The sequence below is a fragment of the Gopherus flavomarginatus genome, chromosome 2, assembly GCF_025201925.1.
Source record: "Gopherus flavomarginatus isolate rGopFla2 chromosome 2, rGopFla2.mat.asm, whole genome shotgun sequence".
In the NCBI taxonomy this organism is placed as follows: domain Eukaryota; kingdom Metazoa; phylum Chordata; order Testudines; family Testudinidae; genus Gopherus; species Gopherus flavomarginatus.
This window is the reverse complement of record NC_066618.1, coordinates 117,519,594-117,539,486: the sequence shown is the minus strand read 5'-3', so window position 1 is coordinate 117,539,486 and position 19,893 is coordinate 117,519,594. Positions and strand designations below refer to the sequence as shown.

The 19,893-nt window shown below is 39.5% G+C and overlaps 1 protein-coding gene across 6 annotated transcripts in view; it reads left to right on the top strand.

Moving 5' to 3' along the window:
- Positions 1 to 19,893, top strand: part of BRD9 (bromodomain containing 9) — a 64,936-nt gene that overhangs the window by 5,138 nt on the left and 39,905 nt on the right. For 2 of the 6 annotated variants that reach the window (XM_050938208.1, XM_050938206.1), the window contains exons 2-7: positions 3,716 to 3,936; positions 7,794 to 7,926; positions 10,710 to 10,770; positions 13,712 to 13,856; positions 18,157 to 18,267; positions 19,061 to 19,173. In XM_050938208.1, the coding sequence (XP_050794165.1) occupies positions 3,716 to 3,936; positions 7,794 to 7,926; positions 10,710 to 10,770; positions 13,712 to 13,856; positions 18,157 to 18,267; positions 19,061 to 19,173 (784 nt within the window). Of the gene's footprint in view, positions 1 to 3,715; positions 3,937 to 7,793; positions 7,927 to 10,709; positions 10,771 to 13,711; positions 13,857 to 18,156; positions 18,268 to 18,997; positions 19,174 to 19,893 lie in introns of all 6 variants that reach the window. The other 4 variants (XM_050938207.1, XM_050938205.1, XM_050938204.1 and 1 more) reach the window with 2 other exon arrangements.

Below are 19,893 nucleotides of genomic sequence, written 5' to 3'. Positions count from 1 at the left end.
GACTCCTCCTGTGAGCAACCCACCCTCCCCCTTTGATTACAGCTTGCTTATGGAAATAAAGTTACTATTGTTTAAGAAGCATGTAATTATAAAAAGAGGCAGAGAATTAACAGGGTATCCCCGGTGTGGTTTGGGAGGAGGATAGGAGGAAAGAAAAAGGCCATTAAGGACATTTCAATGTAATGACAGTCTTTTGGTTGGACTGTCCACGGGGGTGGAGTGGGCGGGTGCAGAAAGCCTTCTCCCTTGCGTTCTTAAACGTCTGGGTGTGGAAGATATGGAACACGGTGAGTACTGAGGGTGGTTAAACATGGGCTGGAGCGGCACTCTGTGACCCCGCTGCTCTTCCTGAAGATCCACCAGACGTCGGAGGATGTCAGTTTGATCACGCAGCAGCTCCAGCATTGCATCCCGCCACCGCTGATCTTCCTGCCGCCACCTCTCATCTCGAGCGTCTCTCCTATCCTCACGTTTGTCCCTCCTATCCTCACGTTGGTCCCTCCTGTCCTCACGTTCACTGGCATCTTTCCTGTACTTTGCTACCACGTCCTTCCACTCCCCCAGATGAGCTCTTTCATTGCGGGTTACTGCCATGATTTCTGTGAACATTTCATCTCGTGTCCTCTTCTTCCTCCGCCTTATCTGAGCTAGCCTTCGGGATGGAGTAGGGAGGCTTGAAAAATTTGCAGCTGCATGAGTGGCGGAAAATAGTGAGAGAAGGATTATAAAAGATACATTTCACAGAACAATGGTTATACTCTTTCACAGTGAACTACACTATTCACCTTACATAGCACATGTGATTTCACTACAAGGTCTCATTTGGATTCTTTTAGTATTGAGTGCCTGCGGCTGTGATGTAACAGATCAACACAGACGCAGGTCCGGGCATCACAATTCAGCTTGCATGCAGTCATGGTAAGGCATATAAGGCATATAGCTTCTCCCTGTGCTGCTGCTGCTTTTACAAGGAGCAGCAGACGCCAAACCCTAACCCTAACACTGGAATTGCTTTACCCCTCCCCCTACCGCATGGCTGGTATAATGGCAGATCACTGCTAATCACCTCCCCTTTCTCCTCCCCTCCTCCCCCCCATCGCGTGGCTGGTAGCTGGGAAGATTCCTGCTGGCCAAACGCTAAACCGCTTGGCTACCTGCAAGGAAGGATTTCTTTTAAGCAACAGGCAAGCAGCCCAGTAGGAATGGCCAGCTCTGTCCCCTTAATAAAATTCCTTAATTTCAGCCAGGTTACCATGAACGATATCACTCTGCTGAGGATAACAGAGCGAGATAAAGAACGGATGTTTCTTGAATGCCTGCAATCACCGGGACCATATGCAGCTAGGCTTTGTCATGCAATGATACCAGATTACTTGCTACATGCATGGCGTGGTAAAGTGTGCTACCATGGTGGACGGAACAAGGCTGCCTTGCCCAGAAACCTTCTGCAAAGGCTTTTGGAGTACCTCCAGGAGCGCTTCATGGAGATGTCCCTGGAGGATTTCCGCTCCATCCCCAGACATGTTAACAAACTGTTCCAGTAACTTTAATGCCTGCTAATGCATGCCAAACACTCATGGCAAATCAATCATTAAAAAACGCTTGCTTTTAAACTATGTTTTATATTTACAAAGGTACACTCACCAGAGGTCGCTTCCATGGCTTCACTGTCTGGGCTAGTGGCTTGGGAGGGCAGGGACGGTAATTCCGTCTAGGTCACAAAAAGCTCCTGGCTGTTGGGGAGAATGGAGTGCTGTGTGCTCTCTGCAAGCTCATCCTCCTCGTCATCTTCCCCCTCCGCTGAATCCTCATCCATGGGTGAGATTATAACCCCCACCTCGGAATCCACGGACAAGGGGGGGGTAGTGGTGGCGCAGCCCCCTAAAATTGTATGCAGCTCAGCATAGAAGCGGCATGTTTTTGGCCCTGATCCGGATCTGCCGTTTCTGCTTTGGTTTTCTGGTAGGCTTGTCTGAGCTACTTCACTTTCACTCTGCACTGCACTGAGTCCCTGTTGTGGCCTCTCTCCCTCATGGTATTGGAAATTTTTTCAGAAGTTTTTTCATTTCGTCTTTTGGACCGCAGTTCTGATAGCACTGAATGCTCTCCGCATATAGCAATAAGATCCAGTACCTCTCATGCGGTCCATGCGGGTGCTCTTTTTCTATTCTCAGGAGACTGCATTGTTACCTGTGCTGATGAGCTCTGCATGGTCACCTGTGCTGATGATAGCTCCACGCTGGCCAAACAGGAAATGCAATTCAAAAGTTCGCGGGGCTTTTCCTGTATACCTGGCCAGTGCATTAGAGTTCAGTTACCTGTCCAGAGCGGCCACTGGTGCACTGTGGGATACCGCCTGGAGGCCAATAACTTCGATTTGCGGCCATACTAACCCTAAATCGATATGCTAATATCGATTTTAGCGTTACTCCTCTCGTTGGGGAGGAGTACAGAAATCGATTTTAAGAGCCCTTTAAATCGATTTAAAGTGCATTGTAGTGTGGACGGGTACAGCGTTAAATCGATTTAACGCTGTTAAAATCGATTTAACTGCATAGTGTGGACCAGGCCTCAGTAGTTTGACTTTCTTTAAAACTTTGACAGCAAACATGTACTGCCTAATATTGTATTTAATTGTAAATTAATACAAGATAGTAAGTTTAGGCCCTAATATACATAATCATAGTTTCAAATTTAATTTTAAATAAGTTTATTTTAAAAACAAAAAAAGTTTTTTTATTTTTAAATCATTGATTTCAAGTAATTCAAAACAAAAAACGTCATAAATGTTAGAGTTATGATTATGTGCGATTCAAGAGAAGATGTACCATTGAACGCAGCCATAAAAACACTGCAATGCACAAGCTAAGGATATATAAACTATTCTGATGCCAGTCTTCTTTATCCCGTTCTCTCTCGTGTTATTAACGGAATCATTTTCATTTCTGCTGTCCTGAGTCACTTTAAATAAGATGGTGAATTGAATTAATCTGACAAAGAATCAAATAACTTCAGTTTACAGTCTTGGTTCTTTAAAAATGTTTTCAATTCTTTTGGCCTCATCTGAACATAGTTTATTTGTTAGAAAGTTATAATCTATGGGACAGGCGTCACTAGCAGAAAAAGGAATAATGAAATGTTGGCTCCTTAATGGTTCAAGAGGAAATTACTTAAGCAAATAGTTGAAATACTGATTTAAAAAAAAGTCTGTAAATAGTTGACACAATATTTGTTTTTAATATAAAGATTGATTTAATTTCTTGTCAGACAATCAATTGTTAAGATTCTTTCTTTAGAAACTGTTAAATTCCTGGATCCTGCAAACATTTATAACTGTACTTTACCTTACTCGAGTGAGTAAAGCTAAGCATGTGTGAATATGTTTTCAGGATTGGTACCCAATTACACAATTTTTCGGATGTTTTCTAAAACATAGCAAATTATGATTTTTTATGAATCCTTATTATACAAGAAAATAAAGTTAAATTTAAGGAAACCAACATTTTTGTTTAGGACAGTTGTTTCCTACCTCAGATCTGTCAATTAAGGATTTTTTCTTTTAAAACTCCTTCATATACATTTCACAGTAATTGCGCTATACGCTAGTTTGTAAATGGAATTTTTGGTAGAATGATACTGTCTGATAACTATTATTGTTTACTGCGTAACTTTTTTTGTGTTTATGATTTTTTTTTTTTACTGTGCTTTAATTTAGATTATGTTGATAAGCCCCTGGAAAAGCCCTTGAAGCTAGTGCTTAAAGTTGGAGGAAGTGAGGTCACTGAACTCTCAGGATCAGGGCACGATTCAAGTTATTACGATGACAGGTCAGACCATGAGCGAGAGCGACACAAAGAAAAGAAGAAGAAAAAGAAAAAAAAGTCTGAGAAAGAAAAAGAAAAGCATCTTGATGACGAAGAAAGAAGGAAGAGAAAGGTAAACAATGACTCGCAGGGGGACAAATTCTTTTCACATTTGCTTGTCATATCTGAGAGGTGTCTCTTGCATGAAAGTGTACATTTCAGTTTAAGATGCAGTTGACTGAGAGGAATAACTAAAACATAGCAGTTTTATTTCTTCCTTTCCACCACTTCTAATCCAATGAGGGTCCTTTTTGTATATTTTCATCTCACTCTTTAAAAAAACAAAAAAAATTCTGTTTTTGTCCAAATTTTCTGTCTTCTTAAAAAACAAAAGTAAGGGCTGTATTTCACCAAATTAATTACATTTAGAAGTTCGAGTAGGGCTAAATTTTATAATCCCTCAATCTCTACTTACGCACGTCTTTTTAAATTTATTCCTATGAGTAGCCCCATTGAAGTCCTCTACAACTGGTTGTAACTATTTTTCAGTTTCTTCACTTGCCATAGTCATCTATGCCTTTGTCACCTCCATGTCGGATGAGTTAACATTTTGTATGTGGGACTGTCTCTAAAGACCACTTCAGTTGGTGCACAGTAAGACAACCTTCTTGCTTAGCACAATGTTGTGCAGGATTTGTGTTACACCACTACTTCAGATACTGCATTGTCTCTCTGTTAACATCTAAGGGCAGTTCAAGATGTTTACTGATCTACAAAGCCCTATACTTGGGCTTGGCAGAATTCAATATGTTTTATAGATTTGACAGATATCAATGTTAATTTTTTTCACCATGTTTTCAATGTTTATCCATTTCAATGTTCACACGTATAGGAAATTATGGGAGGAGTCAGACAATAACTATTTAATGACAGTAGACACTGAGATTTAGAAAGTTAAAACTTGATAAACTGTTTAAACATAAGTAACGAGGAGTACTTGTGGCACCTTAGAGACTAACAAATTTATTTGGGCATAATTTTTCTTGGGCTAAAACCCAAGATGAAGTGGGTTTTAGCCCACGAAAGCTTATACCAAAATAAATTTGTTAGTCTCTGAGGTGCCACAAGTACTCTTCGTTCTTTTTGCTGATACAGACTAACACAGCTACCACTCTGAAACCTGCTAAAACATAAATTGTCAATATCACATGTCAAAATATACAAAGAAAATATCCTTATTAGAGTTTAAGTCCTCTGACTGCTTATTTCTTTTTGTTTGTGTGCAAATTTCAGTTATTTTTATGGACTTTGTTGTTGTTGGTTTGTTTGTGTATGATGAAAGCAACATGTACAAATACTTACCGATTAAAAATCTCATCCTTCTGAGCCTACCTGTGTGGTTTGGGTCCTAGTCACTGCTGTTCTCTCTGTTCTTAGCCAAAATATGTAATGTGGTCAGCTAACAGTCCTTAGATTTAATTTCCCTTTCAGAGGCTCCCAGTATCTTAATGTTCCCTGAGACAACAGGAAGTGGTGTGTTCTTACAACTTGTGAAACATCTGTGTGCTCCTCACATATGTGGAAGGTATTCATACGATAATTTGCAGAACAATGTAATAAATGATTATTTTATAAATCTTTTACTGTATTACCCACTAATCAGTCTTCATGACAGCTTGTCTACAATTGAAAACTTTGCCTTTTTAAAATCTGATATGTTGCATCTCATTGGAGTTAAAAACAGGTGCTTTATTACATTGAGAAGAGGAGAGTCCCAGCTTCTGACTGAACCCAGCACGTGATTCTTGTCCTGGAAGTTCCTGACATGTCAGACTTCAAAACTAACATCGTTAGGTATAGAAGATCTATTTCAGATTATGTTTAAAGGCTTCTGTGGCTCCCTTTGAGACCTGCACAGATACCCTTGATAACTAAGCTGCCTGGCTTTACCAAAAGGAGAGGGATTTAAAAAAAAACAAGTATAACATTTTGTAAAATGCCCTAAAGCATTCCTAAATAGCTGTTTTATAATATACATAAAGTCCATGTAAAAGCAGCAAAGAATCCTGTGACGCCTTATAGACTAACAGACGTTTTGGAGCATGAGCTTTCGTGGGTGAATACCCACTTCATCAGATGCATGTAGTGGAAATTTCCAGGGGCAGGTATATATGCAGGCAAGCTAGAGATAATGAGGTAGTTCAATCAGGGAGGATGAGGCCCTGTTCTAGCAGTTGAGGTGTGAAAACCAAGGGAGGAGAAACTGGTTTTGTAATTGACAAGCCATTCACAGTCTTTGTTTAATCCTGAGCTGATGGTGTCAGATTTGCAGATGAACTGAAGCTCAGCAGTTTCTCTTTGAAGTCTGGTCCTGAAATTTTTTTTGCTGCAGGATGGCCACCTTAAGGTCTGCTATAGTGTGACCAGGGAGGTTGAAGTGTTCTCCTACAGGTTTTTGTATATTGCCATTCCTAATATCTGATTTGTGTCCGTTTATCCTTTTCCGTAGCGACTGTCCAGTTTGGCCAATGTACATAGCAGAGGGGCATTGCTGGAATATGATGGCGTATATTACATTGGTGGACGTGCAGGTGAATGAACCGGTGATGGTGTGGCTGATCTGGTTAGGTCCTGTGATGGTGTCGCTGGTGTAGATATGTGGGCAGAGTTGGCATCGAGGTTTGTTGCATGGATTGGTTCTTCAGCTAGAGTTACTATGGTGTGGTGTGCAGTTACTGGTGAGAATATATTTCAGGTTGGCAGGTTGCCTGTGGGCGAGGACTGGCCTGCCACCCCAAGCCTGTGAAAGTGTGGGATCATTGTCCAGGATGGGTTGTAGATCCCTGATGATGCGTTGGAGGGGTTTTAGCTGGGGACTGTATGTGATGGCCAGTGGAGTCCTGTTGGTTTCTTTCTTGGGTTTGTCTTGCAGCAGGAAGCTTCTGGGTACACGTCTGGCTCTGTTGATCTGTTTCCGTATTTCCTCGTGCGGGTACTGTAGTTTTGAGAATGGTTGGTGGAGATTTTGTAGGTGTTGGTCTTTGTCTGAGGGGTTAGAGCAGATGCGGTTGTAAGCAGATGCGGTTGTAAGGGGTTGCTCTAACCCCTCAGACAGGGAAGAAAAGTGTTTTGCTGTGTCCTGTGATGATTTTTATTTTACTTTTCTAAGTTACGATTTTCAAACCTTCATAATTAGCAGATGTGCAGTAGTCTAAAATTATAGAACCTTTTAACAGTGATATATTCAAATGTTGTAAATGACAGGGCAGCGGTGAGCATGCATCAGTAAGCACTGTAGTAAAAAATGGAGTGAGGCCGCCTAATTCAATGAAAGATTGTTCTCATGCTATGGAGGCTTACAGGAGAAGATCCGTCAGATATCTCCAATCTTGCAAAGCGTTTGTAGTTGCTCTACTGTGGAGTTTGAGTTTCAGTGTACTTACTCCACCCAGTGCAGACTGTCTTCTGTTAACTGCACCACTGTAAATGTGTAGTGAACAAAGTAAAGCTATGTGCTTCTTACTTCATTCATAGTAACTATAAGATGAAGCATCACAGCTGACCAGTCAAGACTTACAGAACTTTACAGTTAACTGTGCTCTTTCATTGTGCAATTATTTGTATACATTTTAATGCCATTTTTTCTAGCAACTGTCAACCAAAAAAAGTAGCTGAATAGATACAGAAATGGAAGTGATTTGCAAACAGTTACTGTAAGTAACAGAAAGCATTTTAAAGAAAGTACGTATAAGGTTGTGCTTTAGATCATAATTGTCCATCTTACAGTTCAACACTAGGAGTCTGGCTTTTTTCCCCCAGGGATTTGATGAAAGTGTATATTTGTCTTTAAATTTCTTGACTTTCATTGGTATCACTTGGATACTAAGTATTATTTTAATAAAAGGTTTTTGTATGAGAATATTTTATTGGAACTTGAACTTCCCTTTGTGAATATCTTCTTTTAACTATCTCCTATCCTTGCTATATTAGGAAGAAAAAAAGAGAAAGAGGGAAAAAGAACAGTGTGACACTGAGGGAGAAACAGATGACTTTGATCCTGGGAAAAAAGTGGAAGTTGAGCCACCTCCAGATCGCCCAGTCAGAGCTTGCAGAACTCAGCCAGGTAAGTGACCAAGACTAGGTGGGAAACCAGGAAAATTTAAATTTCCTAGTATGTTCTTTAAATTTTTTCATAACTAAGTGTTAAAATAATACTTCTGATAATATACCAAGGTATTAAGCTTTCCAGCAGAATGTAGAGATTTCTGGTGAAATACCTGGATATCAGCAGACTTTTCCAGGTTGGAAAGATACTGCATAAAAAGCAGTTATTCCTCTTAGCAGCTTTGGGGCTTGATGGGTACATTCTCAGGTGCCAGTTATCTGAAAATTTACTTCTAGTTCTTCACAAGATCACATCAGAGTGTATTTGCCTGTTTGAAGTACAGTCAAACCTCACAATAACGCGCCCCGCCATACCGTGAAATTGCATTTAACACGATCATAAGTTGGCTCCCCTTTAAGGCCTAATACCAGTGGTCCCCAATGCCATGGCACCCGCCGGGACATTGATGTGCCCCCGCTTAGTGCCCAGCAAGGGAGAGAAGCCGTGGCCCCACACCTGCTGGGAACAGAGGGCACCGGCGCCCTCAGCATTCGAGTTCTCTGTCCCCGGCAGGTGCGGGGCCACGGCTTCTCTCCCCTGCTGGGCACTAGGCACTAGGTGGCGCAAATCAATGCACCGCATTCGGGACCACTGACTTAAACTGACTGGCTTGAAATCCCACTATACCGCGACCCCGCATTTATCGCGATGGAATTTTTTGGACCCCAAACATTGCGTTATAGCCGGGTTTCACTGTATAAAAAAGGATATTTAAGTATCATTCCAGTATTGCTGTTTGCAGTATGTGCACCAGAATAAGGTAAACTGCAGCTACATGTAATTATTTTGATTGAACATATAAAGGACACCTATGCATTTCTCTAACTTCCTGACATGACATTAAAATATAACCTACAATGATAAAATGCAGAAACAAGCAAAAGAGCCAGAGATCCCACACCAAAGCAGGGATTCAGCAGAAAACGTAACAAAATCCCTGTCTGTAAGCTTTCCCCAAGTCCCTCTTCCACCTCTACACCATACCCTTCCCTCAGTGTCCTGTGCAAAAATTGGTCTTTGCAGTATGCCCTAAGTGTCAGAAAATTCACACTATTTTGAACCAGTGCAGGAGCAAATCCACAGGCAAGGGAGAATGCTTCACCAGCAGCAAGCTTTCTTTTCTAATTTGTCAAGCTTCAGCTCAATCACCTACCTGATATTATTTGTGGAATGCTCTCAGTTACACAGATCCTGAGTCATTGTTTTGTTAATTTTGGCTATAACACCTTAAAACCTTTTCAGGTGCCAATGGGCAGCTAGTGCATGTACCTATAATGTGAGTGTTTATCCCTTCTTACTATACAAATTCCATTAGATCCTGGCGAGACTACTCAATATTAAATTTAGGTAATTTTTATAAGCCATTTTTTTTTAATTCCTTCAGACTTCTAAATTCTTTGAAATCCTTTACTAACAAAAAATATTCAGAGCAAAGGAATCTCACTCCTGAGTGCCATGTTAACTTTGCTTAGGCCGCTTGCTTGAAAGATACGTCAGTAAATGTCTAACAGAAATCTGGACTTGTATGAAAATTAGCAGGCTTCATTTCAATCTTCTTAAGATTAGAACGTTGCTTGTTGACAGAGCAAATCAAAGACGGGAACTATACTTACCAACTGAGCAAATCAATCTTGAGGAATTTGCAGGTTATGGGTGCTCCCTAAATGGAGGGTGTGAGCCCACTGTCAGAATGGGCCATAATCCTACAGGTCATTCACAGCCTCTAAACACACTTTGGCATTGAAAACCTGGCAAATTTGAAACAGATGACTGTGAAATGTGTCCTGTAGGCTGCATTTCATAGATTCATCTGTGCAGTAATTAAAATATACTTGTCTCTCTAGCATCTGTGTTTGTTCTTTGTCTTTATTTTTAAAAAATTAACCCAAATCTTAGGAAAACTAATGCAAACATTTTTGTAAATGGAACACTAAGGTTGCACTGATAAAATGAAGTCAGGAAATGCAGAAATCAGCACGTCTGCAGCAATACCTGCAGAGTCAGGTGTCACATATGCAGGGGCAGCTCCAGGTCCCAGGATGCCAAGCGCATGCTTGGGGCGGCATGCCGCGAGGGGCGCTATGCCAGCCACCGAGAAGGCGGCAGGCAGCTCTGGTGGACCTCCTGCAGGCGTGCCTGCGGAGGGTCTGCTGATCCTGCGGCTCCGGTAGACCTGCCGCAGGCGTGCCTGCAGGAGGTCCACCAAAGCCGCGGGTCCAGCGGACCGCGGGATCAGTGGACACTCCGCAGGCATGCCTATGGGAGGTCCTTCGGAGCCGCCTGCCGCCCTCTCGGCGGGCTGGCATAGCGCCCCCCGTGGCATGCCGCCGTGCTTGGGGCAGCAAAATGTCTAGAGCTGCCCCTGCACATATGAAATCATTTTCTTGTTAAACAGATGCCTGAATATAGTACTGCTTGTTAAATGCTTGCCATAAAATATGCAGGTTGTGTATCATGGATGATTATGTTGCTGTAGGCACCATAGCGTATGTATTTCTTTTACTTCTATGCTGCATGAACATTTCTCCTTTAATATAATTAAATAACTAACATATAAGGAAATAGGTTTATTGTATGTGCTTTTGCTGCCCTTGAAATACAAGGCTTATTGGCTTCTGGAGCGAGTTTGAGCCGCAGGGCTGTCTATTATAGACTCAGGTATAAAACATGAACTTTGTTCAGAAATAAATACTGTCATTTGACTGAACTTTATAAATATTTTTCTCTCTCTCAAATTGCAGCTGAAAATGAGAGCACACCCATCCAACAATTATTAGAGCATTTCCTTCGTCAGTTGCAAAGGTAGGTCTGCATATTATGTAGACAGCTGTGTAGATGGTAACTGATGCTTATTACTATGCTGCTTTAGAACCTTCTAATTTGGTCTTCATTTTGGGATGAATCGTTTCAAACTGATTTATAATTTGGTTTACCACCATTGCTACCTTATTGGACCCAGTAAGAGAAACTATTCAAGATTAATTGCATTTAGAAAAGTAGGAATTAAAAGTTTCTGCTATCATTAGTAATTTTATTTTTGCTCTATGGGCCCTTTATGTACATTAATTACTTATTTTAGGGATTGGAAACCAGCTGCAAACTTTTGTTCCATAAAATGGAATAATCTCTGGTAAAATCTTATGATTTATTCTCTATCTGTCTGATTCAAATAGAAGTTCATAATTAATTAGCTGTTAACTCACTGGTTGGGAGAGGTTTTTTCATTTTATAATTTTTTGTAAGATATCCGATGCGTATAGTCCAAGTCTTTGAAAAATCACTAGTAGATTTCTCCCTTTCTAATAAAACTATAAATTTAATTTGAGACTATTAATCAGCTATTAATTCTAAAACTAGTTAATCAGGAGCACCACTCTTAATTAACTGCTTTAGTAAAAATGAAGAAAAACTCTAATCAAAAAGATGAAAACAAGAGTTAATCCTGCAAGATGTTCAGTGACCACAATGTCTACTGATCTTTTGTTGTTTAAGGGAAACTAATACAAGTATAAATGTAAAATGTATACCAGTAAATCAATACATAATTAAGTAAACAATAAACAATTAATTTCAAGCACTGTCTTTTATAAATAAAAATTATGGCTGTCAAACGATTAAAAAAATTAATTACAATTAACCACACTGTTAAACAATAATAGAATACCATTTATTTAAATAGTTTTGGATATTTTCTTCATTTTCAAATATATTGATTTCAGTTACAACACAGAATACAAAGTGTACAGTGCTCACTTTATATTTTTGTTTACAAATATTTGCACTGTAAAAAAAATCATATTTTTCAATTCACCTCATACAAGTACTGTAGTGTAATCTCTTTATCATGAAAGTTGAACTTACAAATGTAGAATTATGTACAAAAAAACTACATTCAGAAGCAAAACAATGTAAAACTTAAGAGCCTACAAATCCACTTAGGCCTACTTCTTGTTCAGCCAACTGCTAAGAGAAACGAGTTTCTTTATATTAACCGGAGATAATGCTTCCTGCTTCTTATTTACAATGTCACCTTAAAGTGAGAACAGACATTCACATGGCACTACTGTAGCCGTCATTGCAAGATATTTATGGGCCAAATGCACTAAAGATTAATATGTCCCTTCATGCTTCAACCACCATTCCAGAGAACATGCATCCATGCTTATAACATGTTCTACTTGATAACCATCCAAAGCAGTGTGGACCGACGCATGTTCATTTTCATCATCTCAGTCAGATGCCGACAACAGAAAGGTTGATTTTAAAGTTTGGTGATTTGGGTTCTGTCGTTTCCGCATTGGAGTGTTGCTCTTAAGATTTCTGAAAGCATGCTCCACACTCCAATCAGATTTTGGAAGGTACTTCAGATTCTAAAACCTTGGGTCAAGTGCTGTAGCTATCTTTAGAAATCTCACTTTGGTATCTTCTTTGTGTTTTGTCAAATATGCAGTTGAAAGCGTTCTTAAAACGAACAGCATGTGCTGGGTCATCATCCAAGACGGCTATAACATGAAATATATGGCAGAATGCAGGTAAAACAGAATAGGAGACGTACAGTTCTCCCCCAAGGCGTTCAGTCACAAATTTAATTAATGCATTATTTTTTTTAATAAGCGTCATCAGCATGGAAGCATGTCCTCTGGAGTGGTGGCTGAAGAATGAAGGAGCATATGAATGTTTAGCATAACTGGCAAATAAATACCTTGCAATGCCGGCTACAAAAGTGCCATGCGAACGCCTGTTTTCACTTTCAGGTGACATTGTAAATCAGAAGCGGGCATCATTATCTCCTGTAAATGTAAACAAGCTTGTTTCTCTGAGGCTAGATCTACACTGAGAGTGGGGGAAGTCAACCTAAGATACGCAACTTCAGCTACACAAATAACGTAGCTGAAGTCAGCGTATCTTAGGCCAATTTACCTGGCTGTGAGGAGGGCAGTGAGTTGACCACTGCTGCTCCCCCGTCAACTCCACTTCCACCTCTCGCCACGGTGGAGTTCCAGAGTTGACGGCAGAGTGATCAGGGATTGATTTTATCTCATCTACACTAGTCACGATAAATCGATCCCCGATAGATCTATCACTACCTGCCAATCCGGCAGGTAGTGTAGACGTACCCTCAGTGATTGGCTGAACAGGAAGTAGGACTGAGTGGAATTGTAGGCATCAAAATTCTACAAGGCTTTGTTTTTGAAGGCAGTTATGTAACAAATAAAAATCTACATTTGTAAGTTGCACTTACACGATAAAGAGATTGCACTACAGTCCTTGTATGAGGTGAATTGAAAAATATTGTTTCTTTTGTTTGCCATTTTTACAGTGCAAATATGTGTAATCAAAAATAATATAAAGCGAGCACTGTCAACTTTGTATACTGTGTTGTAATTGAAATCAATATATTTAAAAATGTAGAAAAACATCTAAAAATATTTAATACATTTCAATTGGTATTCTATTGTTTAACAGTGCGATTAAAACTGCGATTAATTGCTATACATTTTTTTTAATTGTTAATATTTTTGAGTTATCGCTTGAGTTAACTGCAGTTAATCGACAGTCTTAATAAAAATGTTCCCAAACAGGCTAAATATTCTTAAATTCTCTCTCCCATATCAGCAGATACTTTTTTTTTTTTTGTTTTAAAGCAACAACTGGTGTTAATGACATAAAATGATATGTTATAAGGAGTAGTGATCATTTTGTTTCCTAGCATAATTATACATATTTTTTATTCCATTTTTAGGAAAGATCCTCATGGGTTTTTTGCTTTTCCAGTCACAGATGCCATTGCACCTGGATATTCCATGATAATAAAACATCCCATGGATTTTGGCACTATGAAGGACAAAATAGCAGCAAATGAGTACAAATCAGTCACCGAATTCAAGGTGAAGTGATAAGGATGTGGTTATTTCAAAACATTTTCAATAAAAAACTTTAATTTGAGTCAGATTTTTAGGTGAAATTAGTTCGTCAGTCAGGCTTCCAACATGTAACTCACTTATAAATAATTCATCACACTTTCACTTTCTGTTGATAGGAGTGGGATTATACTCTATACTCTGTATATATCTGTCCTGCTGTCCTAGGGCAACTGCTAAGATTATTGCAGACAAAGAATGTGTACTACTGATAAACTTACTGTGGTATCAAGTATCAGTGGGGTAGCCGTGTTAGTCTAGATCTGTAAAAGCAGCAAAGAATCCTGTGGCACCTTATAGACTAACAGATGTTTTGGAGCATGAGCTTTCGTGGGTGTCATGCATCCAACGAAGTGAGTATTCACCCACGAAAGCTCATGCTCCAAAACGTCTGTTAGTCTATAAGGTGCCACAGGATTCTTTGCTGCTTTTACTGTGGTATGCATTTCAGTGCTACAAGTGATAACATTCAGAAAAACAGGCTGAGAAGAACTCGTTGTTTTAGAGAACTCTAGATGATTTGTTTAAATCTAGATTAGTTCATTAATGACCAAAAGGTGATGGTGCCCTTTGGAGGCTCTTTGACTTATGTTAAATGATCGTGATGTTTTATGACATAAATGAAATAATATGTGCTGTTTGTAGAAATTTCAGCTCCGCTTTAACTAGAGAGCTGCTATTAGCATCTCCATAATTCTTTGGCAGATAGTTTGTATTAGGGCAGGTCTACACTAGAAGCGCTACATTGGTGTAGCTTGCTGCTGTAGCGTGTCTGGTGAAGATGCTCTGTGCCAACGGGAGAGCACTCTCCTGTTGGCATAATTTCTCCACCCCTGCGAGAGGCAGAAGCTGTGCTGGCGGAAAGCAACTCCTGCCAACACAGCACCAGTATGGACAGTGCTTAGGGTGCTGTAACTTGTGTTGTTCAGGGGACTGGCCTGTTTTTGTTTTTTTTAAGCTAAATCGATTTAAGCAGTAGTGTAGACCTGCCCTCTGATAAAGAATAATTCTAATTTTAGTTTGTATTATCTTTTTGTACAGTTAGTGTTCCATTCTTTGATTATTGCCTTTTCCAAGTGATTTACAGTTTGAAATTGCCGGCTAGTATTGGACCAGTGTCTTGGCTATTGAAGACTTGTTTTAGGGGATTTGAGGAAATGGCCTGTTCCACTCCGATTGGGTGTATTTTGGTTCTAGTTACCAGGAATTACATTGGTGGTATTGCTTGCTCCATTGGTGATGGATGAAAACAAGATGTTCATAGTGATTCTTTTAGATCTGTTAGCTGCCTTGAATATCATTGTTCATAAGGTGGTATTGATGCGTCTTTAGAACTTGACAGAGGTTGGAAGTGTTGCTGTTGAGTGGTTCTGTTCCTTTCTTTGAGAGGTCCCACAGGGTGGTACTGGGCAAACAATTACTTGTCTCTCCCAAAGGTGCTCTCATTCGGGATTGTGCAATTATTGTCTCTTGTTCAGTGAAGTATGAGGCCATTATGGGAGTTGGTTAGAAAGGTCTGGGTTGCAGTGTCTTCAGTGTACTAACACTCAGCTTTTGTTTCTGTCTCTTCCAACTCCACTGGTTGATTGGAATGAGCTATTCAGCATCTTAACAGCAAGGCGTGGGTGAGAGTTGGAAGGCTGAGTTTCAACACAGGCAAGACTGAGATAGTGATTGTAGGCAGAGAGGAAGCCACCCTAGAACTTAGGACAATTATATCATCACCCCCTGTTAGCAGGGTTGTCTGTCATTTGTTTCCAAAGTCTTCACCTGGGTTTCTTTTTGTAGCTCCAGTTTCTACTCAATACTCTGGGAGTAGAGGTTGCCAAGTGTTTCATCTCCTGTACTCGACGAAGAGTTTGCATCCTTTTCTTTCAGATGTGGGTTTCATCATTGTGGTTCATACTTTGTCATCTCAGGTTGCTTGTTGCAGTACATTCTATATTTCTTATGGGCATAGTCCCACATGGAAATTGTAGCTGGGGCAAAATGTGATGGTTCCCTTATTAAGTGTACAGAAAGCACATTACACCAGTATTCCATGATAAGCCCTGACTGGTACACCGCTGCCTTGATATAACACCACCTGATATAACACGGTGCTCTGGGGGGGGCCTGGGGCGGGGCTGTGCACTCCGGTGGATCAAAGCAAGTTCAATATAATGTGGTTTCACCTATAACGCGGTACAATTCTTTTGGCTCCCAAGGACAGCGTTATATCGAGGTAGAGGTGTATTTGATTTTGAGATGAAGTTTGAGCTGTTGGATTTTACCTATAAAGCCATAAATGTTCATTCTAGTTCTGTTTACAGGAGTGAACTCTTAACTGCGGCTACACCAGTTATGACTATCAGAGGTACTTGACCTGAATAAATATTTCCGTGTAAGAGAAGAGTCATTCAGAAACATACACGTCAACTAAGGAAAGAGATTGAGTGAGGGGAGCTGCCAAGGAGTGGAGCTTATTCCTAGGCCAGTATCTTAGGAAAAGACTCCGTACAGCTCTTCAGGAGTCACCTCACCTCACGTTCAGTCCCCCATTTCTGTCCCTCAAGTTGTCTCTTTAATCAGAGAGGCTAGAGGCAAATTACTTAACCTCAAGTAGTCACAGCAGCTGTGACTGTGCCCCTCTACTTCTTTAGCATTGTATTGATGGCTTCTGCCCTAGGTATCAGAGCAGCACTTTCCCAATCCCTGCTTTGAACCAGGAAATTTAAGAAAAAAAAGATTTATTCTAATGTAAAGAGTTTTTCTTCTGAGATCAGAATCTGGTTAGGAGTTTAGGTCCAGATTTTCAAAGGTCTTTAGGTGCTTAAAGATGCAGTTAGGCACTTAATAGGGTTTTCAAAAGCACCTAAGTGCCTAACTCCAATGATAGGCACCTAGGAGCTTTTTAAAATCCCATAAGGCTCTAATCTGCTTTTTAAAATGCCTAAACACCTATGAAAATCTGGCCCTGAGTCTCTAAACTCCAAAGGTTTGTTTTTCAAAAAGGCACATAATTCCCTGCACAAAAATGCAACCACAGATAGGGTATGTTCATGCACAAATGACCAAGAAATTATGATTTGCATGAGTAGGTACCTGATTTGTGTGCAGAGAATCATTCAGATCAAGTTGTTTGAACAGCCACCCTTTCAATATTTAAAGTGTTGGTGGGAGTTACAGCCACCTTTGGGAACTAGTGCTGTCAAGCTAGCACTAATTTAACATGCCCTAATCTAATTTAATGAGGGCCAAGGGACTTGAGTGTTTGCTTTGATTCTTGCTTTGCAATCTTCTGAAACTTTCATATCCATTTCAAGTCTACAGAAGAATTTTTTTAAATAGTTCATGGATATCATGTAAAACTGCTAATAATACTTTCCATTGGGTTATTGTGGGACAGTAATAATGAATAGTGTTCTTTTTTAATATGCATGGAAAGGAGGTGCACACTTAAAAGGCTTATCCAGTTTACATCAGAATATACCTCTGTTACTCATCCCTTTAGAGAAGTCCAGTCGTAAGAAGTAGCAGATTTTAAAGGTGACATGGAAAGCAAAAGAAGAAAAAATGTGTTTATGCCTTTTCTACTTTTTTATATTTAAAGGATGTCTGAAAGGTAGTTTCAAAAATGCTTTTACTTCAGAAATTCTGTTCTTTTGTACCCTGTTTCTCTTGAAAGACACTATAGAACTGGAATAGTAACATCAGAGATGTCATGTAATTAAACCAGATTAAGAGAACTGATTTTTATTCAGGCTGTTTTAAAATTCCTTTTCCTGTGCTTCTGTTTATGTTGTTTTAATTTAAATTGGAATAAATGATTGGGAGGGGGAATATGTCTTTCCTAAAGATTCAGTGACCCAAAAACCTTCAGTTAAAGAGTGAGAGAGCTCTCAATACAGATCTGTGACTACTCCATCCCCACTCCTCAGTGAGCCCTCCTAGAAAATCAAGGAAAACCTGACTTTATATTCCAGCTGCTTCTGAGTTTAAAAAACAAACAAGGAAAAAGTTGTGTGTGCATAAAATAAATAAAATTTAACCTTTCAGGACTTTATTGAACATCATAAGGAAGCAAAAAAGGTGCAACCCTTTGCAAGTCACTTTCACACTTTTGACTCCTATTCACTTAATGTCTTTGAACACTTTTTGGTGGTCTCTAAATGCCTTTGCACTTAATGTGGCTGTCTTCACAGGAGGTTATCTGGAGCTCTTTTTTATGTTCAGTTATTGAAGAAGATATGAAGTTTTAGCAACTTTTGTGTTTTGTATTTTTCAGGCAGATTTTAAACTGATGTGTGATAATGCAATGACGTACAACAGACCAGATACTGTGTACTACAAGCTAGCCAAGAAGATACTCCACACAGGCTTTAAGATGATGAGCAAAGTAAGAGATCTATTAAAAACAAAAAGCAGAAAAGATTTGTTAAACTGACAAGGACTATAATCAGTCATAGTGATAAACATTATTTCATCCATCTGTCATTAATTATAGCAGTGCCCATCCGTGCTGCTATATTTAATGGCTTGTCGGCATTTCCATTATAAACCCCCTTTCTCTTAGGTCTTGATTATGCACCATTGAAATCAGTGATAGCTTTGCCACTAACCTTAATGGGAGCAGAAACAGGGCCTAAATCTATATAACCCACCTATAAATATTTGTTTCAGACTGAAACTTTGGACACAAAGTTTTCACTCCGGAAACAAATTTAATGTACCCTATCGATTTTCAATGAGCTGAGCTCTTTTTAAAAGTTTTTTATGACTGTAAAAAGATTTGAGGGTTTTTTCCCATGTCTGTTACTGTAAAATAGTTGTTAATGTGGACTAGTGTTTATAGGCTGCCTTGCATGTGTGTTGCAGTTCAATTATGGTAAGTCTATATGTAAAATAGGCAGCTGTATCTGCTTGTGTAGTTCACTTGTTTTTTGATAGTCAAGCTGCAGAATTTCTGGTGTCATGCTACCATGACCAAATCATGTTGCATCACCATTGGAAGTTAAACAATAGGAGCAAAATAAGGACATGGCCATTCCCATCCCATCCCATTATCATAGCATCTTGGCTATGAGGGAAAGGTAAAGTCCCTGCCGCTCTGTCCTTTCTGATTCTAGGAACGGCTGTTAGCTTTGAAGCGCAGCATGTCGTTTATGCAGGACATGGATTTTTCTCAGCAGGCAGCTCTTTTGGGTGATGAAGACACAGCTGTTGAGGAACCTGTTCCTGAAGTCGTTCCTGTACAAGTAGAGACTGCCAAGAAATCCAAAAAGCCGAGTAAAGAAGTTATTAGGTAAAGGTCTTAATGGAAATGCATACTGCTTTGTGGCAGCTATTGTACTCTCGATCATTGCAGCAGGCCAGGCTTGGGTAAGGAGTAGGGAGCAACTCTTTGCAGTTTTGTGTTTGATACTTTAAGTAATACAATGTTAACATGAAATTTGATCATGCAGTAGTTTCACAGGTTGATGATTCCAAATCTATAACCACATTGCTTCTATGGCTGAAAATACCTCCCTCTACAAACTAACCTGACTTGACTGTTGATGAATAGATAAATATTTTCTCCTCTTTTACATGCTCTAAAATTAAGATCTGTCTTTATTTTAATGGTGGCTGAAAGCTTCTTTCACCTCCAAGTGTCTGTCACCTTTTCTCATCACATTTCCCAAAAGTTCTTGAAGTTGCAGAAATAGTTCCTGTGAGTAATGTCAAGCCTACTGAGAAATTATGAACTTCAAGTTTTAAAGGGTGACTATTTTGACACCAAAGTTATGAAATAGATTTTGCAAAAAAAAAAAGTTCAACATTAGTAAATAATACAGGGTTTTTTAAAAACTGAAGGTTTGTGTATCAGGATGCAAATCCTTTAAACAAGTTTTATGAGTTTTTTTCCTTTCCCCTCTTGTTGTTTATAAGGGTCTTTTTATCAAAAGAAACAGTAAAACTAGCAATTTTGTCAAATGAACAGAGTAAACACACTGGAAAAAATAGTAAACTTTTTTGCAAACAT